The sequence below is a fragment of the Lates calcarifer genome, linkage group LG8, assembly GCF_001640805.2.
Source record: "Lates calcarifer isolate ASB-BC8 linkage group LG8, TLL_Latcal_v3, whole genome shotgun sequence".
Lineage (NCBI taxonomy): Eukaryota > Metazoa > Chordata > Actinopteri > Centropomidae > Lates > Lates calcarifer.
In genome coordinates this window covers 11,302,399-11,324,509 of record NC_066840.1, presented here as the reverse complement: position 1 = coordinate 11,324,509, position 22,111 = coordinate 11,302,399, and the positions used below count along the sequence as shown (strand labels likewise).

The 22,111-nt window shown below is 40.2% G+C and overlaps 1 protein-coding gene across 2 annotated transcripts in view; it reads left to right on the top strand.

The window, feature by feature from the left end:
* The window catches only part of LOC108899178 (testican-1), a 96,341-nt gene that overhangs the window by 62,292 nt on the left and 11,938 nt on the right, over positions 1-22,111 (top strand). For both annotated transcript variants that reach the window (XM_051072292.1, XM_051072291.1), the window contains exons 5-7: positions 5,568-5,682; positions 8,864-8,996; positions 11,536-11,656. In XM_051072292.1, the coding sequence (XP_050928249.1) occupies positions 5,568-5,682; positions 8,864-8,996; positions 11,536-11,656 (369 nt within the window). The remainder of the gene's footprint in view (positions 1-5,567; positions 5,683-8,863; positions 8,997-11,535; positions 11,657-22,111) is intronic.

The window sequence follows — 22,111 nt, the reverse complement described above, 5'->3', positions numbered from 1 at the left end:
TGCAGTTAGCAATGATTCAGTGACTGTAGACTGATTGTACATTTTTCTGTGAAGACTTGGTCAAAAACATGACCATGGGTGCCACAAAGTCTTGAACACTGAAATTCCTCCACAGTATCCTGTTGGAAGTATCCATTTTTCAACAAAGGATGTTACAGAGCATTGGCTGTGGTTTAATGACTATGTGTCCTGTCTGCAATTGTTCCAGATAATGACTTGTAGGGTGCTACAACCACGTGTGTTTTGTGACACTGGCAGAACGAGCATATAAATCAGTTCATCTTTCACAAGAACAAGAAAGATTTTCATTCCAAATTCAAATATCCTCTGTTTTAAAGCTCAGTATATGCACTCAATTGGCAGTTTCTTATCATTACATCTAGCTAAAACTATCCATCCATTATATATACTGCTTATCCTTTTAGGGTCACAGGGTTTGGACCATTGACGCTCACATTCACACCTACAGGTAATTTAGAGTTGCCAGTTACCTTAACCTGCATGTCTTTGGACTGTGGGAGGAGCCCAGAGTACCTGGAGAGAACCCACGCAGGCACAGGGAGAACATGCAAACTCCAAACCATGGTTTGAACCCTAACCATCTTGCTGTGAGGTAATGGTGCTAACTACTGCACCACTGTGCCACTCCTAACTAAAACTAACGCAGTCTAATACAGTAGTCCTACAATAAATCCTGCCTTTATGAAAAAAGGTACGACTGAAATTTCAAAAAATCACAGGAAATGGAACAACCTCTAATGTTTAATGTCATGAAATGGCTGATTTTCATATTTTATTCAGAGTAATATATACAGACGCACTAAGCTGAATAAGAATGTGTCTCTTCATTTTCCTATGCTAACAGTCTGTTTCTAGCTCTCCTGTAGCTGGCTGTGTTTGCCCCGTGGCTCCCCGAGGGCTTTGAGCTGTGGACTTGGAGAAAGGGAGGGAGACGGGGAGGTGATGGAAGTCAATACATGAACCTTCCTAATTCATCCACAGCTGGGGTAATGACCACACAATGTGCACAAGAGAGCACTGTGACTACAGTTACGGCTGCCGCGGCTACACGCACAGAGGAACAGAGCTATGATTGCTGGGACATGAGCGTGATGATGAGGAGAACACTTAAAAAACTGACTTTTGAGACATTTGTTAAAAACTGCTGTGTGGATCAAAAGACAAATGCTTTCAAAGGAACTTTAAAAAACAAAACCTCTCATAGCATTCCCATGTTCCTTTACACGTTCACGAAGAGCTTATCCCTCATAGATAATACGACCAAACACACATACGGGCATCGTTTTCTCATGAGCTTAATGAAGATGACTTTGATCTTCATGTTCAGTCAGATGAAGCTTTTTTTGTCAGGGTATTTTTTCTGTATGATGCAGCACGACTTTTGATTTCAGCAGGGAATATATTTTCTTTTATGTACTTGCTGTGCTCTCTGGGCATGAGCTACCAACCAAGGACTATATTGATTCACCCCACCCCACCCCCCTCCAGTATATAAAAGCAGATCTGACCAGATGGTGACTGGGATGATGCTGGGTTTGCAGCAACAGCAGAGCTTTCAAAGCATGCAGCAACACAGCAGTAAAATGTACAACAGCCACAAGGTGTTCATGTCAACAGATTTTTAAAGTCAGATCGTAAAGGTCTTACAACTCAGCCATTAAAGGAGGATTTTGGTCTGAAAAGACAGCCACCATGGGGTCACATGTCTTTCTAGAATTAATTACAATACAATTATACTGTACACACAGAAATATGGGATCATTTCAATTTAATTTCCATTCCTTTAGAAATCAATTCATTTAAACTGTAAATTTACAAATGTAAAATATAATTGGCTCAGGCACTGAATTCACATGTGCTAATTAGCATCATCTGCTTCATTCATGCTTCACCAGTTGCTTGGCTATCACCTGAATAGTAACGCCCAATCATATTAATGCTCCCACCCTCACTCTGTTGATACAGTCATGCCAGCTCCGTTCACTGCAGCAGCTCCCCCCAGCACCCACACGTCCCCCTAACGGTCCCTTCACACTGTACAATATCTGCCCCAGACCAGAGCTGACAATCGTGAGAGAAACATGATGAAATCATTGGTCATCAGTCAAGAAACAGTGGTTCTGGATCACACTGTGAGACAAAGATCCAGCAGAAGCCAATTTGGAACCTCTGCAACCAAGGACGAAAGGTGGCATCAAAATTCTGACTCACTGCTACAGCCTTTGTTTACAAGCCAAGAAAATCCAAATGCAAAAAAACAGTGCTATGATCAAATACTTTTTATTATGTTGCTACATTTTTCAAACATGAGAGCAGGGGTGATTGACTACAAAGTGGTTACATGCTTTGTAATGCTAAGATTCACTGCCGTCTGACTTACCTCAAAAAACCTAATACATCTAATAAAGTTAGGAAGGTTTAATATTGGACTCGCATATGACATGTAAATTTATAAGATAGATGATGCCTTTCTGTGATTTTGCTGTTGTTGATTTAAGATTCGTTGTTAATACATGTGTTAGCAGAATAAGCTTGCATTATGTGGGAGCCCAATTACAGAGCTCTTCTACCAGATCTAACTAGATGGCCATTTAGAATAGAATAGATCTTTATTATATATCACTGTTTTTTCAAAACAATGAAACACCATTTAGCAACTCTTAGATATTACGTAACTCTTAGCTATGCTATTAAAGGTCTTGAATCTAAGTGTCTCTGACTGAAATAAACATTATTTTAAAGATTTTTTTGGGTTTATATCCAATCAAATGCTCAGAATCAACAGTCAGCACCATACTGTGTCAGTCTCAGACTAAATATAAAAACTTCAATTAAAACTGAGAACATTCGTATCAATTTGTTAACGATCTGCCATTGTCCTCACCGCCCTCAGCCATAGCTCCGCCAACTCCTCCATCTGTCTTGCCCCTACAGAGTGGTAATCCAGCACCCAGGGGTCAGCAGTCAACCTTACATATGGCCAAGAACAATGGCTAGACAAATTGGTTGCGCTGTCTGTGTGTACAACTGTTGCTCTTGCTCACAAACTGTAACTGTATTACTACAGAGAACACACAGGACTCAACTCCTCCATGTTTCTTCCCTCCGTTATCAGCTACCACTTTTAAAGCACTACGTCCTCACATTCTCTATGTTCAGCAGCGTCTGATGAAGAATCATAACATTTATTTCACGCACACACACATACTGGCACAAATCCTTTACACTTGTTCATTTGGCAAAGTCTTATCAGCAGCGGGCGACCTTGTTCATTTACATAAATCAATAACAATTTCAAGGTAAAACTGTGGTTTAGAGTGTGAAAAGGAGTTTTACTTGGCGTTTTGAAATGAATGGATATGCAATAAGGCATGTCAAGTTATATTGCTCATGCAAATTAACTTGAGAATAAAGTCATACTTAAGATTAGAAAGAAGAGTGAGGAATAAAAGGAGATGAGAGACATACTGAAGAATGTGAAAGAGAGATGGCAAAAGTGTGCTGCAGTGCTCCTGCATTACAATTGATTGGCTGGTTTAACTGCCAGTGCTGCTCACTCAAGCTTTAAATAGATGGATAAAACTCTCTTTTACCCAGCACTCCTCCTCCTCTTCATCCTGTCATTTTCTACTCTCTCTTTGTCTCCTTTCCTTTCCACTACTCTTACCCCCTTTTTCTCTCGGTCTGCCTTTGCTCTGTTAACTTCTCTCCTCTCGTCTCCTCATATACCATAAATATTCAAATCACATCATCTGAAAACGATTTCACATTCAGGGCATCATTGTCTCTCCAAATTAACTGTTTTACTGTTGATGAGAATGCTTTATCTGCGTAATGGTCTACATGCGATGCCTAGCGTATTTGTGTGGTGGCAGGCGGATGAACTGACTTACTCATTTGTATGTGTGTGTCTCCTATTTCCAATTTGTCCGAGAGTGGAGGTCAGGCACTAATCCTAAATTGTCCTCCAATCCTCAGTTAACCAGATACAATCCCCACCCTTTTTTCCCCCTCTCCCAATCCTCCTTCCCTCCTTTCTCTTCCCTTCATCTCTCATTTCCTCACAGTGATAAAGTCATTTTGAAGCAAAGTGAAATAAGACGGGTTTCCTCCAGCAGCGATAGACAGAGGTGAGGGCAGGCCCAAATAAGCAGGCGACAGGAACACAGCTGCAGAGTAGATGGCTATCTCTCTGCATTTTGGAGAATATGAGAGTTCATGCAGCCTTACAGGTGCATTTTTTGTGTCTGTGAGCGCGTTGCTCATTTATGACAAATGTGTGCGCCGTACTATGAATCTCCTCCCCTGAGTCTATCTAAGCTTCGCCGTCTTTATTGAGTGCGTTTGTTCTTACACTTCAAAGATAAAGAAAGCTCTTGCATATCCCCTGACAGAGTTACATATGTTTACAGTTGATATGTGTAGCTGTTCATTCGTTCTTATAGATGGTTGTGGAGATTGTGGTGTTGCTGCAGGTGGCAAAAAGAAAAGGTGCCTTCATGTCTAAGTCTCAGGCTGATTTAATGCTGATAAACCGGTGTGTAAACAGCAGCGCAGTGTGCATGATCAGGTCAGGAACTAGTTGATGTTCACATCAGACACCAGCTGTGGCTCAAACATAACCCATTAGGCCCCTAATGGAGACAAGGCCACTCTCGATTTATGACGTTAGCAGCCACATGCTAATGACCTGTACATAACACAGGGCTTTGATCTATACACTCTGTACTCAGTCTTGATTAAGTTGAGATTTGAAATAATTTTTAGTACATTTACCATGGTGACAGCATGTGGTCTCTGTATGTGGTTTAAAACCCTCTTTGTCTTTGATCTCATTTTATTAGCTTTGTCTTTTTAGTTGGTTTTTGTTCATTATAAAGCCTTTTTATCTTCCTTTAATCCATATCTAGCACAGCCTACCGTGATTGGCGGGGTCACCATGACCACCAGTCCACAGTCCACTGCCTGACAATGGGTTGTCTCTCACTTCATTTGTACTAAAAGCTCTTGTCTCTCTCTTTTACTGCCACGGTGTCTTTTTCACCTCCTCCACCCTCTGTTTTTCTCTTTTCTTCTATCTGTCAAGCAAAAGTGGGTTTGTGCTGTTAGCCTGGTGTGAAATGACACAATGCTCAGAGTCAATGAGCTGCTTTGATCTTTTGTCACCTTGGACACCAGCCAGCTGTGCCTGGCTGCCACGGTGATAATGTCACCGCGGAGATTGATTTGGGAGAAGATGGGGTCGACGCTCAGAGAGAACAGTCCTCATTAGGCGGCTCACACCGCGGAAAACAAGACGTTTACTTCATACCTTTTACCGTTTTTCTTTCTCCGTGTTTTCCTCCAACTCATTATTTTTCTGACTGCTTCACTTAGTAGAATCTAACAATCTACCAGCTGGAAAGCCAAAAGAACAGCTTGATGTTTTGCTGCATCAACTTTCGACTTTGTCGCTACATTGTGCTGATTCTCTTGCTCTGCATGTTTCCGCTGACTTATTTTTGCAGTTCAGAGATTAAACTTGTCCTTGCCCTCTCTCTCTGTAGGCCCAGACACCACCAAGGATCCCTGCCTGAAGGTCCGCTGTCCTCCCCACAAGGTGTGCATTAGCCATGACTACCAGACAGCCATCTGCACCAATCACAAGCAGCCAGCTCACAGGTAAGAACTAGTTTATGTGACATTTAATGTTATTGACAAAAAACAAAACTGTGGAATCATGGTTTTTAATGCAAGATTTTCTCTCTCCTTGAATACAGAATTACTGCTAAGTTGGAGTGAATGCCTGTGATTCAAAATTACTATGCAAAGTTGAACTTCAATATGCTAAAGACCCTCAGGGCAGGTTAGACAAATTACACCCAGCAGAAGCATGAAGTAAAGTAGCATTTAGTGTTTTGTGTGTTGGCAGTGTGTAGGCATCTGCATCAGTGACAGGCTTACAGACACATATTCTCAACACCAATTAATTTTAATAAAACTATCTGTTTGCTCTTTGGACGCTGTCAGCACCCAATTTGTTTGTGTTTTCAACCTTGTCGTGTTGCCAATTTTAAGGTTTTTCAATTTTTCAGTTCAAGGAGCATTTCCCCCAAAAGACATCTGAATGTATTTTGTCTCCGTCTTGGGTTTAATTGATTTCCTCAAGTCATTAGTGCCTACGATACTTGCTTTTAATGCTTTTACTTGCATTGCATTAATTACAAGTCCTATTTGCTGCTTAATATGTCAAATGGTTCACCTGAAATCTGTATTTCCCCAATAGCATCACTCACTGAAGCTTTGGACCATGATATTGTTTTATCTACATGAGTTAAAGTAGTTGCAATAATTAGCATAACACAGATTCAGTGACTTCTCAGAGGGCGAATCCAAACTTTGTTGCTCTCAAGATATTTGAAAGCAGATACTGGGCATTGCACTTAATGTACACTATGGTGCAGCATGTACAGTATCTAGGAGATGATTCAGCATTATTACTCACTGCTAACAAAATTACCTTCTTGAAAATGCCCTGTACACTCTTTGGTATTGCTGCTGTGTTTTCCACAAGCAAATTAGTTTTGTTCTCTACGAGGCAGCTGTCAACGCAAAAGTCCCAAGCAGACTTTCTTCTCCTTCTTATTCTACCTTTTGAAGTGGATATAGTTCAGCACAAACTTGACTTCTCTTATTGGTTGATAATGTTTGGCTGCAGGCTTGGACATCTACATAAACAGCAAGTAGTAATTCAGAAACCTTTATAGAGGCTTGCAGTGTTAATTTGTGATTGCCTCTGTCCTGCTGTGAGGAAGCTGTAGTACTGTCAAATCAGAGCCTTTAAAGATTAGAGCAACATAGAATCTCGCAGCAGGCGGCTTAAGTGGTGGTATATGAAAGAGAGGGAGAGATCACTTTCTTGTTTCTGTTTGAGGTTAATATGTCCATAGATCGTCATTCCACTCTGCTCTCCGTGGTATGCCTGTCAGTGAATGTTTGTCATGCATACACTTAATTTCCCTGGCCAAGCAAATCACACTTTTCAAAATCACGCTGATAGCTTGAAGGCACTTTCTTGCTTCACTGGTGAGAAGTGCTGGATTGGGAGGAAGACGAGGGGAAGTAGCTCAGACAAATGTTTATCAACCTACAAATTCCATCGTACCTCTGTCTTGCTTTATCTGCCAAAGCTGCTTTATTCAGCAGTGCAGTGTGCATGTCTAATCTGCTGTGGCAATCACTGTGGCCTAGTTGATTAGTCCAACACCTCTAAGAAGCCTAGAGTGTGGTCGATTTGATACCAGGGAATGTTATAGTTTTACAAAGTGTAGCTGTCACCCAAGATATTAAATATCATAGTATAGTACAGGGCCCAGTTTCACCTCAACAATCATGTTAAGTCAGTCTTAATTTAGCTCCTAAATTAACCTAAAGCAAGTCAGATAACTTATTGTTTGCCCAAAGAAACTATCCTGAGCCTAAATCATGAGTTAGCAGAAGCAATGAGCCCTGTCAGATTGAGATGCTACAGCATCTCAGTTCTGCTACAGGTCTGCACTGTGCTGAGATTTTATTCAACCAGCAGTTTTGTTGGTTAGATAAAGTCTCTGTTTAACCAAGAGAGCTGCTGGACTGAACAGAGTAGATTGTTTTTTAGTTTTTCAAGGCAAACTAGTTCTATAAGTTCAAGAACTAAGCTTAGTGCAACAGATCAATTTCAGTGTCTATCTGAAGTCTGTTAGTTAGATTCAAGTCCAAGTCCTGTCTGGTTAGTTTAATATCAGCTCTTGAGGCATTCAGCAGTCAGGTATCAAAAGCAAATAACTTTAATTAGACTTGTTTTGATATGCCTGTATAAATGAGGCCCATATCTCATAGTTCACTTCTCTCCAATAGTGTAGTTAATTAAGTGAAAAATATGTATTTATGAAATACATACAATATGAAAGAGTCATGGGCTTTTGTACTTTTGAACACTTCTAATAGTTTGATCTCTGGTTAATTCAGTTAACATATATGTGTAATAAAATTTAATTCACTTCATTCACTAATTGAACTAATTTTGGTGGTCATTTGATTGGATATTCAGCTAGCATCTGTGCATATATGGAACTGTTGCTGTGCTTGGCCATACACTTGATGAGAGTCAATAAAATAGCAATATCAAATTAATGTTTCAGCAGCAAGCTGAAAATTTAAGATTTTTGTTCAAGTTGTTCTTTCCCCTGATGCACCTGTTATACATATATATTCACATGTGCAGAGATTTTCTAGCTATGAAAGAGTTTGTATAAATGACTGTTGAATCTCCACCTGTTCTCTTGAGTAGTTGATGTTCACTTTGCATCATTTGTTGTCGTCACATTCATTTCTCTGTAAAGAGTCTCTCTGGCTCTAATTCCATCTCTGCTCGATGGATCAGGAGGCAGCAGGGTGTTCAGTGAGAGCACTTAGACAGAAAATTGCTGCGAGATTTGGATCAAACGTAATTACACTGGTTATTGAAAAGGTCTCGATGGACCAATCAGGATTCGCTCTGCTTCAGCTGACCCTGAAAACCAGAAACACTTTTTAAAACTTTCTGCTCAGTAGAAAACTGATTCTGCTAGTTTGGAGAATATTCCTCCCTGGAAAGTTATTACTGCGCTCCAATTTTCCCTCACACATAGATTTATGAGCGCAATGTTTGTGAAAATGTAATACATACAGGAGAAATGTTTCAGCTTCTAGCGCTGTAGATGTTATTGTTTGTTTTGTGCTGCTGTATGTGCAGGAGACTGCTTCTATTTTTACCTCTAGTTTTACTGAGTAATGTCAAAATTCAGATCCATGACTTTTAAAAACGTGTTTCTCTTTTCCCCAGCGTGAAACCCAGGAAAGGTAGCGTAGGCCACAAGCACAGGGTTGAAGCCGGTGCTCATGGGAAATGCAGGCTCTGCTCGGCAATTCAATCAACTCCTGTGTGTGGATCTGATGGACACACCTACTCCTCCAAGGTGAGACTCTTTTACCTCACATTCTTTACCTTTTCTCACTTTAAGTGTGTGGTTTTCTTCTCTTATTTTTGTTTTAATATTTAATATTGACCATATACAATATTAAACTTAAATGTTACCCTCCTCCACGTATTGATCTCAGTAGTACTTTTCTCATATATTGCTGGGCAAATGGCAGGGTCAACTATCAGACCTCTTTCCAGCAGCTAAAAATCACCTTTGGATGATTTGAAAAAAACTCTCCAACCGCCATCATCTCATCTGCCTCTATAGCCCCAGTTCCAGCCACTCATTCTCAGCCACATTAAATCACACATAACTCACAAGAATGTCACAACAGAAAGGCAAAGTGAGGAGAGAAAATGAACAAAAAAGAAGATCAGGTGGCAGAAGAAATACATAAAGAACTGAAGTGCTGTGCCTCTGCCCTTGACACAGCACACTGTGGATTCTTATTGACATCCACATTCATATTATCTTATTGTCACTGTCACCATTTGGTTGCCAGGGGTAAATCACAATTCAATACACAGAAACATCATACAAATAAAAAATAAAGGACATCTCTTGAGTGTCTTGCACAACTGAAATAAAGTCTTTGTGAAAGGAAAGCAGAGAAAGCTATGAGCTTTAAGTATACCTACAGAATGTTGTCACATGCTCTGCATTATTTTCTAATTTCAACATTTCAGTCAGGGACATTCCTTAAACATATACTAGTGTCTGGGGAGATAGAATCAAAAAAAGCAAACCTTTTAGAAAAGGAGTTCAACTGCAGTCATGTTTTCTTTGCCAGGAAGCTTGAGGTGCATCCACCCATCAGCCATGTTCCTTAGCTCATTTCTGCAGGAAAATAATGGACATGCAGACATTTGGTGATCACGTGGTTTTCAGTTTCAATGCAAGATTATGCTTCCAACCAAGAAGTACAAGAATATGACATTGGGAAATTCAACTCCTTGTGTGTGAGGAAATCTAGGCTTTCCTAATAGCCAGCCTACGTGTGAGCAGCTGAGGCTGTGCTGAGGAGGAGAGGTGCTGAAGGAGAAACAAGAGGAAGAACAAAAGGAGGCGGAGGCCTGGGGAGTCCCTCCGCTCTCTGCGGTAATTTAGTTGGAGGGGTTCAGTTAGCTGGTGGAGTGATGGGTCCCTGTGGCCCAACTTAAACTCTGCTCACCAGTGAGCTGCTGGTCTCAAGCTTATTCATGTTTTATTATTACATTACATGCCTCCCTCATTGTAACTGCACACACACTCACACACACACTCAGTATCCTATTAAGAGGACAGTGCTCTTATCTCCTGAGAGGCCTCAGCCCACTAAGTTAAGTCCATTACTTCGCTCCTCTTAAATCATCCTTTCTCTTTCCTTTCCTCTCCTCTCCTCTCCTCCCCTCTTCCCTCGTCTCCTCTATTTTTACTTCACTTCACCAAGTCAGGTGTTAAAGCACTGTTTCATCAAAACCACATTAACCCCTGGAGAGAGACAAACATAAAGATTCATGGGGCCTCTCAGTGTGCTGACAGTGACTGGGGGAGGTCATCCATTTCCTGGGCTCTCTCTCTCCCTCTCTCTCTCTCTCTCTCTCTCTCTGTGTCTCCCTCCCCAGACAACTAATTCAATATGTTGGGAACAGGACAGAGCACTGTTCCTTTTGTCAACAAATTTCATTAAGCAACATTAGCAGCGCTATCAAAGATGTGACAAGGAGGAAATGATGGATTTGAATTAGAACGTGGGAAATGAAAGTGCTGGCGGGATAAGGCTAAGCCTGTTTACGGCATGATGTGTGTACAGATATTTATGCACAGTCATGGTCTCACCTCGACAAAACCTGTCGTCATCATCTCATAAACAGAATTTACATAACTCATCTCAGTTTTCATTATTCCTCTTGGAAGGATATTGTAATTGGATTTCTTTCCCCCAACCAGTCCAAACAATTTCTTACCCCTCACTTACCTGAAATGAGATTTATACTGTTAAATTACATTCTGAAGTAGTCCATCTTGCTTTTTGCATTGCATTACGTTTGTAGTGCAGTGAATAATAGAATGTCACTGGGCATCTCTGTGTCTAATGGTGTGTCTACATGGCTGCCTAATGGACACATCTGTTCATCGAAGATAAATGACCAATCCTGTCTCAGCAAATCTTTTCCTTAATCAGCTAGACAAAAGAAAGTTCAAAAATCAAAGTTTTGGTTTGGTTGGGATTACATACCTGCAACACAGTTACACATTAGAGAAAATCAGTGCAGCAGAGCCCAAAATATGCCAGACCTTCCATACCCGGTCACTGCCCATGTCTTCCTAACTCCCTGTATATTTGTAGTCATGAAGGTAGTTGTGTTGACATCCTGTCTTCTAGTTAGGTCGGGTGAAAGATTATAGATTCAATAAAGAATACCTGATGAGGTCCAACAATTTTTTTCCCACTCCAGTTAAGTTTTGGGAGGTTTTTTCCACCCAGAGTTCCCAGCCCTTAAGTCTGTGAAATAAAGCCTCCATTACCAAAGTTTTTTTTTTTTTTTTACAGTGTAAGTTGGAGTTCCAGAGCTGCCTCTCTGGGAAGACAATCTCAGTGAAATGTGATGGACTGTGTCCCTGTTTGCCTGGCCAGGAGCTGAGCAGTCCACCACACAAGACTGAGAAGGCTGGTGAGTACAGTACTAAAGCTCCATGTTCAGATAATAATAATTTTAATAATAATAAATAAACTCTGAGTAACTCTCTGTTTAGATAACTAGCCATCCCTCAGGTTAGCCATCCTTCTAGCTACAAACACAGCTACATCTTTGGATTTCGGTTGAATTACTTGTCATTTAGGCTGTTATATATTTAGTCATTTCATCTGTTGTGAGCGTGTCAGTCGCTTGATATACAATATGAGCTAAAGTTAGGCCAGTCACACCTCATTTTCATCTTTGCCAGCCTGTATGTGTGTACTCTATGGATGGATGGATGTTAACATGCATGTGCTTGGATGGGTAGGCAGAGGGAAGGTGGAATGGCAAATGGATGAATGTGCAGACAGTGAGCAGGTTATCTGTATTTTAGCCGTTTTCGAGTGCAGGTGGATGCCTTAGAAACACTCCACTGTGACTCCACCTCCACACACACAAACACACACACGCGGGCGCAAAAACCCTTTCACTGGTAATCCCTCAAATTTTCCGGTGAGTCACAGTGTTTCCATTCCTTTCCTGTCACCTCTCCCCTTACTCATGTTATTTTCTTGCCTTCACATCCCATCAACCCCCCACCCACCCAATACCCCACTCCCTCCCCACCAACCCACCACCCATTCTCTGACAGCTACAGGGAGCAATGATGGAGTGAGTGTGTGTGTCTTATTGTTTGTCATGAAAATAGGATTTCAGCAGATGGATGGAGAGATTCTGGAGGAGAAATGCAATCTAAAAGAAAGCAGCACAGAAAAGGATGGATTGTTATCGTTACAGGCTTCCTCTATCCCAAATGGCAGAGTAGTGAGATGGTTTTACCTTGTGTGTGTGTGTGTGTGTGTGTGTGTGTGTGTGCGTGTTTCGTCTATCTATCTAGTTGGAATATTGAATATTTAGACACGCTCATACCCTTCATACACACGCACAAATACGCACATTCTCTGCCCTCATAGGTCTTTCCTAATCACTCTCTGATTAGGAAGCATTTATAAGGATCCCAAGGTTCATCAGGCACATTTAATACAAAAGGAGAGTGTCTGCTAATTAATGATGGCTCTGTCTTTATCTTACACTCTCCTTCATTAGTTTAAGGCTGAATGATGGAGGGAACAGAGAATGTCGAAACAGGAGAAGTATTTTACCAACTTGACTGCTGTCTAATTAATTCCCCTGCACCTTTGCTCAATAGAAACTATAATTATGTGTTTGGTCTGCTGAGAGCTTGGCTGTGGGAGTGAACAGAGTGGATGAGAATGTGTGAAGAGAAGGCAAATCTATTTCCAGATCTTGGACAGTGTCAACATGCAGAATTACACAGATTTTCACTACTGTGCTCTCTGCTTCGATTTCCTTCAATAAGTTTTCTGTTTAAACTTAGTCTGTCCTCATGTTTCTATTTCTGATTTCGCTCCTTCCTCTCATGAGGGTCACTGTGTTCAGTTCAGTACAGCCCATCCTAAGACCACCAGTGAGATAGCAGAGATGAGTGAGGTGTGTGTTTCTCGTCTCTCAAAAAATAATAATAAAAAAAATAAATATATATATATAATATATATATATATATATATATATATATATATATATATATATATATACATATGTATATCATTAGATCAGTAACACAAAGTGGTAAACAGATGGAATTGGCAGAAGCTGAGGAAAACACTGTGTGTGTTTCAGAATGTGTTCCTATGGTAACAGTAAAAAGATCACAGCAGTTTAGTATGTGCGATCACTCCTGAATGTTTACTGATAGCCATGAGTTCAAACTGGGTTTGAATACTTGTACCAGACTGGTAAATATCTCATGTCTTCACACTAAACCTGCATCTACAAACTATAGTTTCATATTCATCACTTTTACAGTAAACAGGGTTGTTGTGTTTCCAAGCCTCAGTGGGGGTTTGTGGCAACGTTGGAGGTTCAGACACTGGAGATCAAGAATATCAGATGGAGTACTAGTAACAGTAACTACTGCCAATTTAATTATATATCCTGATAAGAAATAGATGTTACGTATATGTTTGGTTGTATTACCGTTAATATCACAATAACCGTCAGCAAATACACATTTATCATGGCTGAAATGAGAGAAAATAATGTTTTAAAGAGTCACAGTTGACAACACAGGTTTCATATTTACTGTTTGAAAGTTCAGATTTGTTCATGATTTCAAATTTTAAAACATATTTTGGTTTTGTTTTGAAACATTCCCAGTCACCTCATGAAATGTTATGCTGATCAAGCACAATCAAGATAAGTTGGACTTTTAGGAGCACTGGTGGGCGGAGTAAACTTCTCTCTTCATCAGGGGTGTCAAAATCAGTTTCATCCCGGGCCACATCAGCATTGTGGTTGACCTCAAAGGGCCAGTTGTAACTAAGACTAAGACTAGATAAATGTATCTACTCTGATGATTGCCTCTGCATTCAATTATTATTAGTTTAATAATAACTTAATAAATAACTAGCTTTGAAAGATGAGTTATCAGGGGTGTGTGGCAGTTGCTTTTTGCATTTGCATGCCATCGATAATTAGCTCCACCAAATTCTCCCAAGGTAATTTTATTTTACGTACAGACTCCTCCACCTCACTGAAGATTTCCCTTTCCCTTGTCGTCCTGCGCATGGCAGCCACATCCAAGAGCCCCTCCCTGACAGATAAGTCTGCCTTCGGGCCTCGTAAAAAATAGCTAGATGCGCTGTATCAGTAGGTCAGTGCTTTCATCAATGCTAATAAAAAGCCAGATTTTCCTGTTAGTTCCCTGACTCTGTCTGCCATAGTGTTTCTTGACAAGCCAACATTGTTAAAAGCCTTTCTCTGGCCAGGGCACACCAGCTCACATACCTTCAGCACACACTGCTTTAAAAATGAACCTTCAGAAAAACATTTTGAAGCTCAGGTGATTTCTTCAGCCACAAGTTGGCTAAAGTTGGCTTTCACCGCTGCATCATTTGCAAACATATTCTGCTCAGAATGTGGCCTTTTTTAATTTTGGACCTTGTGCTGCTTTTCTTGGTGGCTACGGTAAGCAAGCTTGTTATCGTGTTTGATGTCTAAGTGACGACATAAATTGTATTCTTTGGACACTGCCATTGCCTCGTAGCAAAGAAGACATACCGTCTTGTCTCCATTAAGCAAAAACATGTATTTGCGTTACTTTTTCCCCCAAACTCTAAAAAAACTGCTGTAGGAAATATTTAATATTGAGACACCGCCATACAGTGGCTAGAAGCTTTTATTGCACAGGTAACAAAATCGAGATGCATTCACTGTACTTCTGTAAAGCGGCACAGGATTGTATTTTATGATAATCATATTCTTTGAAAGGTCCACATAAAATTAAGTGGCAGGCCAGATTTGGCCCACAGGCCTTGAGTTTGACACCCTTGCTCTACACACATACAGAGAGAGAGAGAGAGAGAGAGAGAGAGAGAAAGCAAGACATGGCAGAGTCGTTCCATTACCTCCACACACGCACAATGCAACTCCAGCAGTGTGTCCCGGGCAGTAGTATGCAAATGATCTGCAGCTTATATGTAGATCTCAAGCTCTTTGTCCCTCTCCTCCAGCCCCGCCTCTCCACACTAAAACAATGACACAGAGTTGAAACTGAAAACCAGTGACAGCAAAAAATTACTGACATCATTTAAAAAAAACTGTCACTGAAAGCAGACAGACATGGCCAAAAAAATCAGCAGATTGTCACTGAAAAACACACGATAACATAAAAGATATTATAATAAGATAACAATATTGTGAGATTGTAATTTTGATGCCTGTGTTTTATTTTCCAGTGAATTTTTTTGTTTCAGTGGCAATGCAACTTTTTACAATACAGATATTTCAATGCCAGTGTTTCCTCAGGTTCAGGTTTTGTCTTCAATGTCAAATTTTATTTGCTGTAGTGTCAACATTTTAATGTCGCTGTTCTAGCTCCATGAAAGATAAGAAAAGCAAGAAGTGGAAATATCCAGTGAAATGTCTGCCTGTGCGCACTGCGAATGTGGAAGCTCATCTGTGCAGAGGGCAGATGAGGTGAGTGTCATGGTGAGCTGACATCAGGAGAAATAAGCTGTACAGGCAGAACTAAACTAATTACAGTAGCAATGAGCTAGGCTGTTTAAATCAAGCAAAAGTAATCATATATACTCACAGCACTGTCAGAGGTGACTGAGCTCACTGTGCTTTGATATTTTTATACAGATTATTATCTTTAGTACTCTTGTAGTCGTTTCATACAGTTGATCTATGATGGTCAAATAGCAAAGGTCTATTTAGGTGAGTTTACTTGTAAAGCACATTTATAACAGTGGCATCACAGTACACAATGTTACAGTTGTGGCACCCCAATGTTGTACTGTAACTGCTATAACTCACCTTAGATTAGAATAACAGGGTGTTGGGTTCAATTTCCTAAGGTAGCTACCACATAGGTTTACCTGTTTTGCGTGGAACTCATAATACCCAGCTAATAAACAGTTAGCAGTACTCACATCTACTATACTGTATTTTAGATAAGTGACCCCAGACAACTCTCTAGGATAAGAGGGAATAACAGTTTACTGCATGACAGAACTACAAATATATAACAAATAACATTAAAAAATAACGTTAAACCACCTTTATCAATAAATTAATTACCTTGCAAAAAATGCACAAATATTATAGCACAAAACTTAAATTTCTCAGAGCTCCTTAACAAAAGCTTTATTTCTCCCTTTCTTTTCCACTAATTCTTTAGAGCAGTTAGAAAATTCAAATCAACAGAGAGAGAGAGAGAGAGAGAGAGAGAGAGAGAGAGAGAGAGAGAGAGAGAGAAACAGAAGTCTAACTCACACTTTGGTATCAGTCCTGGTCCTGGAGGAACAGCAGGTTGTGGCCTAAAAGATGAAACCAGATCGCAGCGGAGATGAAAATCCTCGTAATGACCAGAACACTCCCCAGGAAATACAAAGCAGTCCTTTCCGGTTGGCAATGGGGTCCTCTCGTCTGGCAACATCACTGACTTCAGCCAAAGTTCAGCTAAAGTTAACACAGACAGACTTGCACAAACGCTCTTTCTCTAAAGAAATGTGCTTAACGTCTACAGCTACAGTTCTCCTCTCTAACGTACAGACTGTCAGGCCATCTACACTGACGTTTCTCATCACTTCTTCCGCTCCGTGTTTCACTCTCCCCATTCGAATCTCGTTTCTTCACGTTTTTTCTCCGACTGTGTTGTTGTTATTAACCCCGCCCTCTACCTTTCTCTTCCTTATCTATGGCCAATTACCACAGGTGTTCTGACTGACACCAAAGGTAACCAATCAAACAATCAAACAATATACACGAAACTAAAAAGACACAAAGGCGATTTTTTCCCCCTTAGTTAAAATATTTAGAACACTTTATTTATTTAATTTAGTTTATTTATTTTTTTGTTTTGTTTTTTTCTTTAATTACCAGAATAATGTTTAGTTTAATCACCATAGTAAATTATTTTCATCTGACTTTTTTATTTTAATCCCTTACTTTTACACTAGGCACCAATTAAGGTGCCAAAAGATGAAAACATGAATTATCATTTCCTGGTTATTACAGGTTAAATCAACACTGAATCATTCATGACATGACATGTATGTTTTGAATTTACTGATCGGTGTGCTGCAGAGACTCTGACATACATTTACTCAATACTTCTTATTTAGCACTGAAGAAGAAGTAGTAGTAAATAGATATTTTAGACATTTATTAATCATTGCCATAGGTGTAGTCAGGGGCATTGTTCGGCATAAAGCTCTACTGGGGCACAGGCCCCCCACCGCATTGTGGTCTGAGTTTATTGTGGACTTTTCCAACATTTGCGGTAGGCGTCTGTCCATCTACGATTTTACAGACTTGTAATGCTTGCACTTAACCTGGCAAGTTGTCAACCCATCTCCTCTGCGGCTCTTCTGCTCTTGTGAGCTGATGCATTCGTGGGTAGGGGAAACACTGCTGTTGTTGTGTCACATTACCAGACCTCAAACTGCACTCAGTGTCACGCACCAGCACAGGTGGGCTTTAGCTTCTATTTGGAGTCAACACTCTTGCTACACGTTTGAGTAGAAATACATATATTCTTTTCCCGTTAGTATGTCACAATTATCTGAATGAATGCAATAATAAATATTTATTGTTTTTGAGAATTATTCTTGGCATTTATTCTAGGGCACAGCTCATTTATACTGTCTGGCAACACCCATGGGCATAGTGTAGCTCAACTGTAATTCTCACATCAATCAAATGTGAAGCATTGTTTCATGGGATTGTTAGCAGGAAGTAGTGTAGCCTACAATGATGTAGGCACTACTTGCTACAGTGTTGGAATTTTTGAGGGTATTATTTTATGCAGTATATTTATGCATTATATATTCACATTCAGAATTTGGACTTGGAGGAAGAGATTTTCTTAACTGGAAGACGCTACATTTTCTACAGCTGATTTTTTTCAAGGACTGATTCAAAGCTTACACTAATATGTACAATATGTAGCTTTACATCTGAAGATAACTGGAAGAGACAGTTGGTTAATCTTTTGAGTTTGGACTGACAAATACAATAAATGTTTCTTTATCTTCATACAGGTTTCCCATCTACTGCTCTACAGTACTATCAACTAACCATTAAAGATGAAAATGCCCCTAAGCACATATGCAGACACTGACATTATTTGAAGCACAGAGGTAATTTGACTTTAATGAGAGGTACAGCAGCGTATCTTCACCAGAATAGTTATAAAGAATATGTGTTATTTCTGAATGACTATAAGTATATGTGATGAAGAGTTTTGTGTCTGCAGAGAAATACTAATGCATGAATCAGTCTGTTTATATAGCCAACTACTATGTGTCAAAGAAACAACAGAGTTCACAGACTAAACATACAGTAGGAAACTGTTTGACTTGTTGAAAATAGTTGATTTTCTTATGAGAAAAGAAGTAGAAGTCAAGGAAGAGACAGAATTATTGCAAAGGTATCCAGAACCTCGCACAGGTGAATCTGTTCTTCCATCTTCTCTTTCATTCACTGCCTCGATTTTGATTAATAGCTGTGAGATGAAAAGTATAGGCTGCTGTTTATTGGGAGTGCAGGGCAAATATTGTTTCTTATCTGACGAGGCAGAGTGGAAGGCTTCTAATATCATACTTTTTGAGTACCTTTGCATCAACTGCTAATATCCTTTATTTTTCTCTGGCTGTTATGGGGTGTGTGTCAGTCACATCTCTTCCACACTGTGTCTCCTGGCTCTCTCATCTGATCTCTCCATTACAAATAGAGTGGAACCCTTTCCTTATCTTTTGACATCAGGTCAAGTTGGTGTCTATTTGGCACAAATGGATCCTACAAAATCTGGACAGTATTGTAACCTACAAAAGGCAAACAGTAGACACTGTCTGGAGTTGAAAAATCTGATAAATTGTCATTATAGCCATAATTACAGGTTAATTGTATATGTTGCTGATTTTTCTATAATCTACATTTTAATGACTAATTAAGAAAATCCAATGTTGCTACTTGCCTGTTTGTCAGCAAAGGTTAACACATTGACACAAACTCATTGAGATTTAATTTGATCTGTCGTCCACCCCTGAGGCAGCATTGTTGTGACGTTGAACATCACTCTCAAATAAAACAGTGACTCAAGCTGACACAAAGCGATCATGTCTGTGGTAAAGGCTTGAGTCAGTACTGGTTATGGTCAATGTTTTTTTTTTCTTAAAACAATAATAGTTTATTTTTTCTCAGCTACTGTTGAACAAAGACATCGACAAAACAAAGAGAACTGTTAGAGGCTGAATGGGCTGAGTCCCCTCACTAAATTAAATTTTTCCTGGCAATTCTGTCTCACAGCTCCACAGAGAGCGCACAGGAGGACAGATTGTGTTCTCTCTTCTGCCGCCACACTTCCTATCCTCTCCTAACACATGCCAATAGCTTAGGGATTTTTTCCAGAGTGCTGACTAGTGTGAAGAGCGCCTGTAGAGCATTTCTAGTATGTCCTACTGAGACTGTCCTCACCAAAAAAGCTGCATTGGTCATTTGTTCAAACACTTAAAACAAATTATGTTTGGTTTCCTGACAAGCTGCCCATGTGGCTGGGATGTTGTTATGGTGATGCAAAGCCTCTTAGGGAGGATGCCAGGAGGATGGTTGGACAAAGAACGTTTGCATCTCCTCTCCTACCAACAGCTAATGTTTTTAAACCATGACACATTCATATATGGGAGGCATGGTGGTGCAGTGGTTAGCACTGTCATCTCACAGCAAGAAGGTTCTCGGTCCGGGCTTGTTTCACAGCTGAGTGGAGTTTGCCCACAACCATCAAAGGATAAGGTATACCTAATGGATGGTCGGTCATATCAGATATTATCAGGCTGTAATTACAACAGTTGCAAACATCCCACTTGGTGAAAAGAATTACAGAGGTGTCAGCAAACTGGTGGTAAAATGTCTACAAGACCACTATTACCAGCAGGTAATAAAATCCAGTATTGACACTTATACAATCAATTCAGGTGAATTCAAAAGGAACTGTATCTGGTCGTTGGCAAACTTCTCTGAATAAGAAACACAGCAAAAGCAGCTAATTTTGGCTGTCTCTCCAGTGTGAGTACAAGGATAGCAGTGGAATTAATTCCTTGCGAAGTTGGAATAACAGAGGATTTTCCTATTCTTCCCATTCTGCTGACATTGCATGAAGTTACTACACCCATTGTTCACCTGAAGTGGTGTTTTCACTTATTTTGCCTCATTAGCCCAGACTGTTTGAGTGGGTAAAGACTGTTTGATTGACATCTCCGACATGGACTTCAGTGACCTCATGTAATAGGCCTTTTTCACAGAATACCATTTTGACATGTCACAGCAGGAAAAGCATGTGTGAATCTTAAAATGAATGATGGCTTAATTGCATTTAGCTGCCTCAGTTTTAGGGTCCTGGCGTTGTGCATGCTGACTCACTGTCACACTGTCATGACTTACTGGGACACCTGAATAAAACAAAGCCATAGTAAATGTTATTAGTGGGTTTGCAGGGCCTTTAACAAGAGACATGTCAGTTCAGAAAACTTTCATATGATTTGCTTTTGAAACTGTCTTTTGTATTTTGAAAGGCAATGACAAATTCATTTTTTGGATTTGATTCAAGGGCTGTTTGTTGTCACTCAAGCTTAGCTTTTACATTAACCCAAATGTAAACCTCATTCAAAACCTGACCTAAATCCAAGTCCTACTAATAAATTCTTCGGGTTAAAGCTTAAACTGATTCTCTCTCTCTGGCTCTCTCTTTATACCTGTCTCTCTGCTACCTGTCTCCCTGTCCGTGCAGACAGTGTATTACTGATCATTATCTGGGCTAACCTTAACTCAATGCCGGTGAGATTGTTCTGCGAGCCGATAGCTTGGGGCAAAGAAAATCAAACACACCCTTGTATCTTTTTAATGAATCTGACCTTCTATCTTCCTCATATCTCCCATCCAACTGTCTAAGTCCATTTCTTTCTCCTTCTGTTACCTTGTTAAGAAGTGTCACCTCACTCCGCCACCCCCACCCCCTACCCCCCCAATCTCTCCTCTCTCTCTTTCCATCTGTCTTTTATCTTGATCTGATCAGACCATGCTCCTGATGTCTCAAGGTGATCACCACCCACCTTTCCTCTGTCTGGGTTTAGACTCACTCCTTCTCTTTCATGTGACAAACTTAGTTAATCATTTATAAATGATAAAGGAGACCCATGGAGGGATTCAAAGCCTAACATCCCCTGATCATTGGAGTAATATATTAGGAAGTCTGGAAGACACATTTATCTCATGACCTAAACCACCCTGGTAGGACTGTCACCACATGTAATTTGGAGGAAGCTGCAGTCAGTCACCTCCTAATGGTAACCACAGCATCTGGCGATGGTGCGAGACTGTCGTATACTCATGCCAAGGGAATTCATAAAAGGGAACAAAGAAGATGTATCTCCCGTACACAAGATGGACAAATTTTGTTAATTAAACTTTTATCTGGTTTACTTTTTACTCAATTAATTAGGACATCTGATGAAACAAATATCATCCAATCATAGCCATTGTCATCTCACCTGAATAATTCAAGTGACCCTTCAGCTTTTCATGGTTCATTATGGATCAAATTAACGGCAACTTGAAGCATGAGATGAGACTCATTAGTTTTCCAGTACTCAACTAAAACCGTGATCTTTCCCTCACCTTGTCCCAGAAGTTTGCAATCTCTGAGGCCCCAGGGGGGCACAGGAGAGTTGAATGGGAGGCGTGGAGGGAGAGACATTAGGGAAAGACACTATGTGACGGGAAAGGAAAAGAGTTGGAAGTTATGTTATTGTAGTTTGGCCGACTGATTTGGCCTGCTTACCAACTGTTGTGGAAATTCTCAGTTGC